This window comes from Serinus canaria, chromosome 1, assembly GCF_022539315.1.
Source record: "Serinus canaria isolate serCan28SL12 chromosome 1, serCan2020, whole genome shotgun sequence".
Classification (NCBI taxonomy): Eukaryota; Metazoa; Chordata; class Aves; order Passeriformes; family Fringillidae; genus Serinus; species Serinus canaria.
Window position 1 is genome coordinate 27,755,777 of NC_066313.1, and position 11,388 is coordinate 27,767,164.

General features: G+C 40.4%; 1 gene segment (V, D, J or C); it reads right to left on the minus strand.

Moving 5' to 3' along the window:
- Window positions 1-7,266: 7,266 nt before the first annotated feature.
- The window catches only part of LOC103825176 (T-cell receptor beta-2 chain C region-like), a 29,348-nt gene continuing 25,226 nt past the window's right edge, over window positions 7,267-11,388 (minus strand). The window contains 4 exon segments of the C gene segment in view: window positions 7,267-7,590; window positions 9,152-9,258; window positions 10,393-10,410; window positions 10,791-11,126. Of these exon segments, the coding sequence occupies window positions 7,564-7,590; window positions 9,152-9,258; window positions 10,393-10,410; window positions 10,791-11,126 (488 nt within the window).

The following is an 11,388-nucleotide window of genomic DNA, read 5'->3' on the forward strand; positions in this document are numbered from 1 at the left end:
AACTTAGTCATTGATCCCTTTGTGATACCTTAACAGCACAGTGCACTAGAGACCTGGTTTGTCAGGATTCAGATCTTGTCTCAAAACATCAACATGGGATTTGAATCTAGATGTTGCTCTGAAAGGTTTTACCTGTAACATTGCTGTAGACCTCCTCTGCCTGCTGTACCATGTAAAACCCAGAGGAAAACTGTGTTCTGAGTGAGAAGAGGTTCCTCTTCCCAGCTTGTTTACCTGGATCTTAGGACAGTTTTTACAGTATATCTAGTTAGGAACTTCATCAGCTACGATGCACACTAGTTCCCCTCCTCATCTGCATCATGTTTTTGAAATCCCATTCTCACTATCACCTCTGATATTTTTCTTGTCCAGATAAAGAACCTGTGTACTTGTGAGTCAACACTTTCAACACAGCATTTCACAGTCTCCAGTTTAATAACAGACATATATATCTCTGGTACATTAGTTCCAGTCCCTTTTCCATGAATATCTGCAAATGCAAAAATAAAGATCTGTGAAAAATAATCCTCTAAGGATCACTGTAAACACCCCCTCACTCCACCAGATGGTACCCTTTCACTTAAATAAGAAGGAATATTTTCAGTAGCACAGATCTTTTCTTGCTTGATGTGAACACTGGCCTCTGGGGCTGTAATATATAGACTTCAAAGCTATAAATGGCAAATTCTGAACAGTGTGATGGCTCCCATTGTGCTCCAAAATACCATGGTGGGACAGCAATCAATCTTCTTAATACAGGTTAAATGTTTGTGTCGGAATCAGTGGTATCACTCTGGATCCTGCAAGATACGTATATATATATATATTATATATAAAAAATTAGTACAGCTACTTCTGGCCAAGAAAAAATGTTATATATTTTCTTCAGGAATAACCCCGTTTTCCTTCATTTTGGCTTTGCGCTAAGGCTGCAACAGGCTCCCATATAAAGCTCTCCCCAAAATAATATCATGCATTCTTGTTCTAACAGGTGGAGATAGAAGAAAAAAAATTAAGGTCTGGATATTGTATTTTTCCTGAAAGAAAAGATCCATCAGTTAAAAATACAAAATGAAACTACATTATTTGGTTGCACTAAACATTTTCACATTTTCTGGTTTATTCTGGAAACAAAATATCAAAAGGTAAAAAACCATGCAAGGGTAAATAAAACCACAATTGTCATTGGTAGAGTATGAAAAGCTTCCAGATGAGTCAGTTTGAAATTTTCTGTGTGTTTTCAACACATGCACTTCAAATAAAGTGTTTGCTTGAATTTTTGCAGGAAGGAGCTTGTTTTTCAGTGCAGATGTAGCTCTTACAGAGATTGGTTTAGGGGAAGCAGGGGAAACGGATCTAGATAAGTCATATGGGGTGGGTTCACTGACTCCTGAGGCAGAAGTGAGGATGTGGACGGCTCTGTGTGTGGCAATGTACTTCTTTGGAACAAGTAAGGAATCAGTGGAGCCATAATATCTGCTTTGCTGCTGGGAGAATGTGGCTTACTTGTTTTACAGTGTTTTCATTTTGTTCTGTTTTACAGGAGCCGAAATCACCCAAACCCCAAGTCTTGTGGTGAGAGAAGATGAGAATGCTACCCTGAAATGCAGTCAAAATGATGATCACAATTCTATGTACTGGTATCTGCAGCAGCCAGGGAAGGCGATACAATTGATTTATTATTCCTATAGTTTAACTCTAAAGCAAGAGGGTGACATTTCAGCTGGATTTCAAGCCAACCGGCCAAACCTTGCAGAATTCAATTTGGATATTTTGTCTGTGAAGTTGAACCACTCAGCCATCTATTTCTGTGCCAGTAGTTTGGACACAACACTTCAAAGTCATTTGCTTTCTTTACATAAACCTCTCCCCTTTCAGCACCTTCCATCTGAAGAGAGCCACTCCCAGCACAGGAAAAGGGGGTGTAGGGCAACCATCTACTCACAAACCAGATGTTACTGAGAAGGTGGAACAAGAGTAGGTAGAAATAAGACTGAGGCAAAATAGGTATTTGAAGTGCGGGCTAATTGCTGATCTCCTCTTTCCTGATCAGCTATTTATCCTCCACCTTATCAGAACAATCAATAAAGATGGTTTACCAAATGCAGATGTAAAATAAAATAAACGTAAATTGTAATTGATAAAGCCACAAGTTATTGTCCACTAAGACATTTTCATACCTGACACAGAACAGTTGCCTGACATACACAAGTCTGAACTACTTTAGAGATAGTGACTTCTATAGTGATAGTGACTTCTAGATTCCTTCCTGAACCACAATGTTTTTCACTGTGCTTGTACCCTAATCACACAAAAACTGTAGAATTACTATTTTCAATGGTGATGAAAAGGAGTCTGAACAAAAGATGATGAAGGAATAGAATCTATACAGAACTAATATGCAACAGACTGGATTAAAATTACAAAAGTGGAGTCATTACTGTGGCTTGCAAGTGCATAGACAAAATCCTGAAAAGCTGAATGTATATGGAGGGTATAAAGTGGGAAGGCAGGTAGTCAAAATATTCCAACTTGGAATGAATTCACATTCAAGAAAAAAATAACGTGTAGATTTTCCTTTGTTCAGAAATTGTTCTGACTATGGAGTTTACTTCTGGCTGCATAGTGAATCCCATACCACTGTGTGTGTGACATCTATCTCTTTATATCTCTCTCTCACAACTGAATAAGCAGCAATATTCAGTATTAATCTGGTTGATTCCTTCTCTCTGTGGCTGCATTCTGAGGGCATTTTTTATCCAAGGCAACTTTGTGATGTTTCTCAAGGCCTTATAGATCTTTCTGAGTGTGAGCTACATCCTGACATGAACACTGCTTCAGAGAGCATCCATATTTAGAAGACAAAAAAAAGAGAGGGATGAAAAAACAGGATGAGAATGTAAATTTATATACTGCATAACCTCTCCCTGACAGGATATTTCTGGTTTGACATGAAGACTCTTTCGTGCCACAAAAGTTGTTTTGCGTGGCACGAAAGAGTGTCTTTGTGGCACTTTTCAGTGTCTTTCCATCACCACCATTCTCCCAGATAGTGTAATAGATGCAGTGGGATTAGTCATAGCCTGAGATACTCTTTAGTGTAAGCCTTTCATGGTGATAATGTAACAAATTGTCTTAAATTGTTCTAAACCAAAAAAAGCACTAGGCAGGGTCCTTGTGATGTATAAAAGTCACCTGCATAATTTGCTAGTTGTGAAATTAATAATAATAATAATAATAATAATAATAATAATAATAATAATAATAATAATAATAATAATAATAATAACAATAACAATAACAAACAATAACAATAACAATAATAATAATAATAATAATAATAATAATAATAATAATAACAATAATAATAATAATGTGTTTCCTGTTTTGAAAAAGTTTAAATCAAGGATGTAGAATGGGAAGATTCCATAATTAGACATAGCATCCACACTGTGATATTATTAATATCCCAGTCTGAACTATGTCAGATTATATTGTAAATGTTGTAGGGCAAAGGACTATTGCCATGCATGCAGGATAACTATACTGATCTTCAAAGAAAATTTTCAATTTGTGATTACTGTGCAGTGTTTCTTCATTGGGATGGGAATTATTGGACTACAGGCACATCCCTGTGTGAGAAGAGGCAAAAGAACTTTTATGTGAATCCTTTAAATATCAGCTGACTGGCTAGGAGAACCACTTTGCATAACAGTAATTAAACATGAAGAGGCAGCAAGCCCTTTCAGCAAGGAAGGCTAGTTGCATTTTTGGTTGCATTAGCAAGGGTACATTAACATGTTGAAACACCCTTGAGACTACATCTGGAATACCACCTCTCTAGTCCACACACATTCCTGCCCTGCTCCAGCCCCACTACAACAGAGATATCAAAAACTGTAGAGTGTAGCAGAGGGTCAGTCACTAAGATGATCAAGGGATTGGGGCAGAACCATAAGAGAGGTTGAGGGATTTGATTTTGTTCATCATGGAGAGAAGACTAAAAGATTAATAATTGCATGACTCCAAATGCCTAACCAGAGTTTAAGTCTTAGAGAGCTATAGTGGAATCAAGTGGGAACAAGCTGCAGCAAGATAAACTCTGATTAGACATATTAAAAAGTACTTTCTCTTGATGATGCTTCCACAATGGAAAATGTTTCTTGGAAATTTTGTCAAAACTCTCTCCTTGAAGATATTCAGAAATTGCCTGGACAAAGCTCTGAGCAACATGAGTTGAAGCATTGGAGTTAGCCCTGTTTTGAACAGGAATTTGTATTGAGACACCTCCAGAAGTCTCCTCCCATCAATTTTTCTACAAGTGTATGATTTTTATTATCTTGATTTGGTGATTTGAGATGCCTAGGAAAAGCATTAGAGCTTCTTTTTAATTTGTAAAAGCAGGTCAGCAACTTCCCCAAAACCACAAATCTTTTTTTTTTTTTTGTACATTGCACAACAGAAAGAGCAGCTGCACATGCAGGACCCATCTGCTGACTTGAGTAACAAGAAGATTTTGTGATAACTTGAGGCAAAAAACCCAACCGCTTTCATGAGACCGTTTATGTGTCACTTTTTCGGCCCAGCTGTAAAATGGTGAACAGAAAGCCACATCCTGTGTATTGTCCTGAGGAGCTGGGGTGGTGTTGTGGTAAGAGAGGCTGATATGTTATCAAAATGGTTTTCTGAGTAAATGTCAAACCGCATCCTGTTTTGGTAAAATTTAACTGCTGTTCCCCTAAAGAGATATTTTCCAGCGCATTTTGGCACATCACCTGCTCTCATTCTGAGGTACCATTTTCTGATGAGGTGTTCAGAGATGGTTTCCTTTGCTGTTGACTCTATGTTAGACAGAAACTCCCTTTAGGACCTCTGCTCTAGGCCTCCAAATTCTGCCTGGCTAGTACATTCTCAGGTCTTCTGCTTCCAAAGCTTCACAAGTGCTCCTCTACCTTAGACTGCATTATTCATACAACTATGCAAGAAATATTTAAACAAAAAATGTATGACTCTATTCTTCATTTAGTCCTGTGTGAGCTTCCACTGTGAACTACCAATGGTTTAACTTGTGGTGTGAGAAAACAATGAGATGCAAAGTGGATGAAAGTTCCCCAGAAAGACTCTCCACATTTACTAAGCCTTACGTTTATACTTTATGGAGCACAGAAAAGGTCACCACAAACACAGTTTTACAGAAACACACTCTGGTTCCCTTTGTTTCTCATTCACTACAGCTACGATTCTCTTCTATATCTCTCAATGACATACTTTTACCCTGTCTCTGAGTTTTGTATTTATTTATTTACATTCTTGCTTCGCTTTTCCCACTCTATTTTCTTACTATTCCTAATTATCCTTTTAATTCTTTCCTTTAAACGTTCATTGCAAGTTTGTCTTGCTACATCTATTGTCTAGTGCACCTGGCAGTCTCTCCTTCTTTTTGCCTAAAATGCCCCACTTTCATTCTCACAAGCTGGTTCTCTTCAAAACTGTAAAAGACACAGTGCAATTGTAGAGAAGTGGACTTACATAAATGTTACCCTGAAGACATCACTTTCTCCAAAGTGGTCTCCTGTATGGCTAGAAGGAGTGACAACAAATGGGTGCAGAGCAGAATTCTGCTTCTCTCCTTGGACCTAAGCATCAGCCCCATCACAAACATCCTCTGTACAAAACACACTTGGTGGACAAAAGCTTTCCTTTAAATATACTGTCAATTCAAAAGACAAAAAAGACAAAGGAGATATTATATGAACCAAGATATGTATGTTTCTCTCTTTTAAAGTGCTCTCTTAACAAAATTTCATGTATAGTTGCAGGAGTGTGTGCGAATGAGAATTAAATGTCTTGTGGCAAGCTTGGAAAAGAACAGGATTGGATTGCTGACCTAGGTCTCAATTTCAGTGACTGAGAGATATGAATTCAGTGTGGGAATATTCTTCTTATTCCAGAGTCTAAAGGGAACTCTCTGTCATTTGCCTAATTATTTACTTAAATAGAATTGCTTAATTATGTCCCGACTTACCACCACAGCTTGTCTGCTCCAAAATTCCTATGCCCAAGTTTGTCCTCTGTTCACTTTGACCAAGTTCTGCCATGACCACTCTGAACATCTCTGTGTGTGAGGACAAGATTGATCTGGGTTTTCTTCTGACAGCCCTGATAAATGCAGCCATTTTCACCAAATGTCCTAAGAAATTCTATTAATCCTAATGTGTTTCAGGCTGAGCGGGAATTATTTTTTAATACTCCATTCTGCTCTGCTCCAGTCTATTCTAACTTCACAGAGCACGAATAATGGGGCATCTTGGGAAAAGAGCCCATCATCAGAATCAAAAGATGTCTCTGTTTGTTTATCTTTGTTATACCCCCTGAAATGTGCCCCTTTGTACAACCTTCTCACAATTCCCAATGGCTGAGAACGTTCCTTTTCTTTCTTCTCTTAAGAGGAAGGGGACACCTTTTCCTAGACCACGTAGTTCACATCTTGTGAATGTAAGACCCCTTGAATCAATATTGTAAAAAGTGTTTTTTAGGAAACAGTTTGGTGTTTTGCTTGAAGCAGCCATGAGACTACTTAGGTAATTTCTCTCCTCAGAACACCAAATAAATCTCTTGGTTCAGTAGGGTATTTTCCCCTCTCCTGAAGTGCTTTGAGGAGATTAAAAGAGTGACAAACACAGAGCAGGAGAAGCAACTGCATTTTACAGCATTATACCCATCTGTCCTCTAGCACTAAGATGCAGCTTTTTTCTTTAATGACATGAATAAAGGTATGACAGATTCCTCTCAAGTATGACATCAGATCCCTTTGAAACAAATGGATTAAATGTTAGGTGACTCTTCATCTATTCCCCAAATTTTACTTCACTGCCACAGTGCATGTGGTGTCTTCACAAAGATAATCCCACAAAAGAACCGAGGGAGAGAAAAAGCAGCTGCCAAGCCTCTCCCAAGAGGATGTCACTTCTCATCTGGCTGGAGTGTTGTTTCCTTCTCTGCCACCTTTGAATTATGCAGCTGTTCTGGCTCAAATTCAGACCCTAGCAAGGGCAAACCTCCTAAGCCTGCAGCCCTGCTCCGCTTGTTGGTACACAGTGGAAGTAGTGGATGAGTCTCTGCTGTTCCCATAACAGATAAGTTATTACTACGGGGATTGTCAGTGAATGATCTTTAATGAGAGTTCCTCATGGCTCTATTCATCATTGAAAGTTGGGTGGTAGGACATTATCACTACAGAAGAACAAATTTAAATACAACTACTCATGCTTTTCAAAAGAAAAGAAGCAAAACTTTATTCCTAAATCAAGGAGATGAGTTCTCACCCTCTGTGCATTGAGAAGGTGCTATTTTTAAAGATATGTTACAATGAAATATGATAACTTAAATATGACATGGAAGTACAGGGAAAGCTCAGCAGAGATTACAAAATAATGAAGAACAGGATGGCAACAGATAATGACAAAAAATTATATCAGAAGTTCACGAAAGAACTGATATTTTGCAGTGGAAAGGCAGCGAACTTGTCATGTTCCTGCTGATGTGATGACAGGGGCTCTTCATTTATTCTCTCGATAACTTGACACCAGTCTAATTGAAAACAAAATGGGATAAAATTAGAAGAACAATAAAGGAGTATAATTAGCAACTACAACCACCAAACAACAGAAGCAAAGAGAGGAATTGGCTGGATGACCTTGCCCAAAGAGTTACTATCCATGGTTGGATGTCCAAGTGGCAGTCAGTCATGAACAGTTTCCCTCAAGGGTCTGTACTGGGGCCAAAAGCATTGTTTCAACTTTCATCCGTGTCTCTTTGTCCCTGGGATCAAGTGCACCCTCAGCAAGCTCACGGATGGCTCCAAGCTGTGTGGCCACTGGTGTGTTTGAGGGAAGGGATGCCAACCAAGGGACCTGGACAGGAGGCGCAGAGAGCGGGCCCATGTGATCCCCCCGATCCCTCCTGCACGTCTGTGTCCAGCTCCGGAGACCCCAGCCCAGGAAACCCATGGCCATGAGGGAGCAGGTCCCAAGGAGGCCCACACAAAGCAGTCACAGGGGCTCAGGGTGGGCAGAGAGGCTGAGAGAAAAACCCCTCTGGAGAGGGGAGAAGAGAAGCCTCCGGAGAGGCCTCCCTGGGGCCTTCCCATGTACAGCAGTGGGGGAATTTTATGGAAAACAGAGAGGTTTCCCAAGGCCTGCAGTGACAGGATGAAGAGCCCTGGTTTTAAACAGATCCAGGGTAGCTTCAGACTAAAGGAAGACATTGGTTCTGGTGAGGGTGCTGGGACAGTGGAACAGGTTTCCCAGAGAAGCCGTGCCTGTCCCAGCCCAGGAAGTGTTTGAGGCCGGGCTGCATGCGGCTTCCAGCGAGTTGGTCTAAGGAAGGATATCCCTGCCCAGTTCAGGCTGGGATGGAAGGAGGTAATCTCTGAATGTCCTTCCTAACCTAAACCATTCTCTGATTCTTTGTCTATGATCCAGAAACGGACAAATCTACCCCTTCCAGTATATCCTTGCAAAAGGACCAAAAATACAGGTGAGATTGTCCTCATCCTTGTCCCCAGCTCTACCAGGTCACTTTTCAAATACATCTCCCTGTTCTGCTTTTATAGACTCAAGTGCTGAGACTTCTGCTGCTCTCATTGCGTGGATGTTTCCGCCACAGGAAAAACTTACTAATGAAAAGCATTTCCTAGCAGTTAGTCTAATTTACCCCATTTGTTCAGATTGATCCCACTCTTCATTATAAATATTTGTAAATATTTGACCAGATATATCTCCTGCATCACCTCAGAAACCTGCTTAATATTTTCCCTGCAGGTGTAAGCCCCTTTACAATTGTTAAAAAACTGCATGATATATCTTCTATTTCCCTCATTTACTCTCTGGGCAACTTATCCCTAATTCTCATCTTTTTCATAGGTTTTAAGTGGATTGTGAGAAGGAATTTCTCTGCTAGATAGCATTGATTTTATTTGAGTTCTGGAAAAACAGAAAGAGGAAACCCATCCTTTGTGATTTTTCAAGCTGAACTGCACAAAGCCTGAACACCTGCTGAACAGCCACACCTCCAAAAAGAGCTTTTGCCTGCCTCCACTGACCTTGACTAGTGAGTAAAAGGCCAGCCTTCCAGGGCCACTCTGACTTACCTTGGCTGTCCACACCAGACCACTCACCAAAACTGCATAGACCAAGGCTTTGCCACAGAGGATGAGGTAAGTGAGCTTCAGGGAATTCCCATACCGCAAGTACGACTCTGCAAGTCAAACACCATTTGTATTTGTGCATTCAGTCTTCATCATCATCATTACAAGATGGTGGTTCTAATGGAGCTTTCATCAAATGAGAACCTTGGAAATCTTTAGCTAAGTAACATAAAGGAACTAGAGCCAAACGAGTGGCTCTGTTGACAGCAGAGAATCAAGGAAGGGACAGAACACTGTGACCCAAAGAACCAAAAGAGAAAGCAAGTCGAGGAAAGACAGAGATTGGCTTTATGCTGGGAAAATACTGAGTTCCACACCTACTGATGAACTGGGCTGTTCATCTCAGTTCCCTGTTAGGAAAACGCAAAATAGGCTGAATCAAAAGGTACCAATGTTTTATATTGTCTCCTTATCGTCAGTGGCCTTATGAGTGCTGCTGATGTATCAGGAAAGTTTTACAAAGCCCAGAATAACATGGCTTCTAGAAGTTTTATTCTTGAAGATTTTTCTCTCCTAAGGGGATGCCCTGGAATTGAGATACAAGATCTGTCTTGGTTCAGCCTTCAGATTCCTGAAGCATTGAAGAAGTTCTGGAAAAACAGGAGTGTGCAAATATGTATACAAAGAGGAAAGAAATGTAATTTGTAATATGGAAATCCTCCATACAGGACAGCAGTGTGGAGCGGAATGTGACTCATTGTGGGAATTCTTTTGAGATTGATACTGGGAGATATCAGAATGATATGATTCAGAATATCATATCCTGGATCTTGGTGTCAGAATCACTTGGATAAGTATGGATCGTTACTTGCCGGGCTGAGCAAGAATATTCCCAATGGAAGAGAGTTTCTAGTACTGGAGGAGACAATAAAGAGTAAATTACAGTCTACAGGAAGGCACCATGATTTCTTCTATTTTCAAGAAAGAGTCATAGGGTAGAGCTAACCCCCAAAGTTGAGCTACATACAAGATACATAAACAGCCCTCCAAAGAACTTTTCTTCTTTTGTTTTTGTTTGTTCAATATCTCATACAAATCACTTACAGGAGAAAGTAGAAGCTATTCCTACAGCAGATATCTCCCACACGTTGTAGTTAACGTCAGTAAAAGTGGCATTAAAATGCACACTGAAAATCGCCTGAGAGAAGAGGCAAAATTCCCTTTTTGTGAGAAGCCACACGTACCTTCTGTGAGTGCACAACCTGAAAGACAAAAATGAGCTGAAAGTCACGTGTCTCTTCAGAGCAAACAGAATACAGATTTTAGAAGTGTCACTTTATAAAACACTGCCTCATTCTTCCTACTGCACTTGGTGTTTTATGATACTGTGCAGTTTACTCTACTACAGAGATTTCTCATTGGAAACCTGAAGAAACTCTAGATGTAGAATGGTAAGACAGGGACAAAGGCCCAGGAGTGGGAAGAGACATACGCTAATACCTAGATACTGAGGTATGTATTTGTGCCAGAAGAACACCTTGTATGGAAGCTATATATAGATGTGGTTCAGAGCATAACACTTGCTCTTTTGATTTCTGATTTCTCTCTTATACAGCATGGTAGGAGATGTTTTTTTACTCACCAGCATCACCATGGATAAATTTGGTAATTGATGCTGTTGTTCCATTCTGAAAAAAACTGGCAACGCACTCGAAGCGATTCAGGGGGTTGAACCACTCCCAGGCTGGCATCCTCAGTCGGCTGGTCAGTGAGTAGGTGCTCCCATTCTGGGTGGAGGACTCGTCTGTGCCCACCCCTTCGGTCCTTTTCACACCATTCACCCTCCACACCAGAGTCAGGTGGTCAGGGTAGAAACCAGAGGCCAGGCACACCAGCGTGGCCTTGCTCTTCTGCTGGATCTCCTGCTTTGATGGGGAAAAGATGGCCACAGCTGGAGGGATGATTTCATCATTCTTCCCTGAAACACAAAGCAACATGGTCCAGAGCCTCCATCCCTCTGTCCAATCAGAACCCCCTGGAAATGGTCCTGAGTTTGTGCCATGTTACTCCTGAAATACCTGCCCTTTTAACTGCTGTCTATTGGGCAATTATTGTCTATTGGATATGACACTCCAGGAAAGGGGAAGGATTTCTTTTCACCCATCAAACAGAAACATAAATGCTCTGGCCACAGAAATGCACAAGCACATGAATTTCTTGTATTGCCTCTGTCAGAAGAA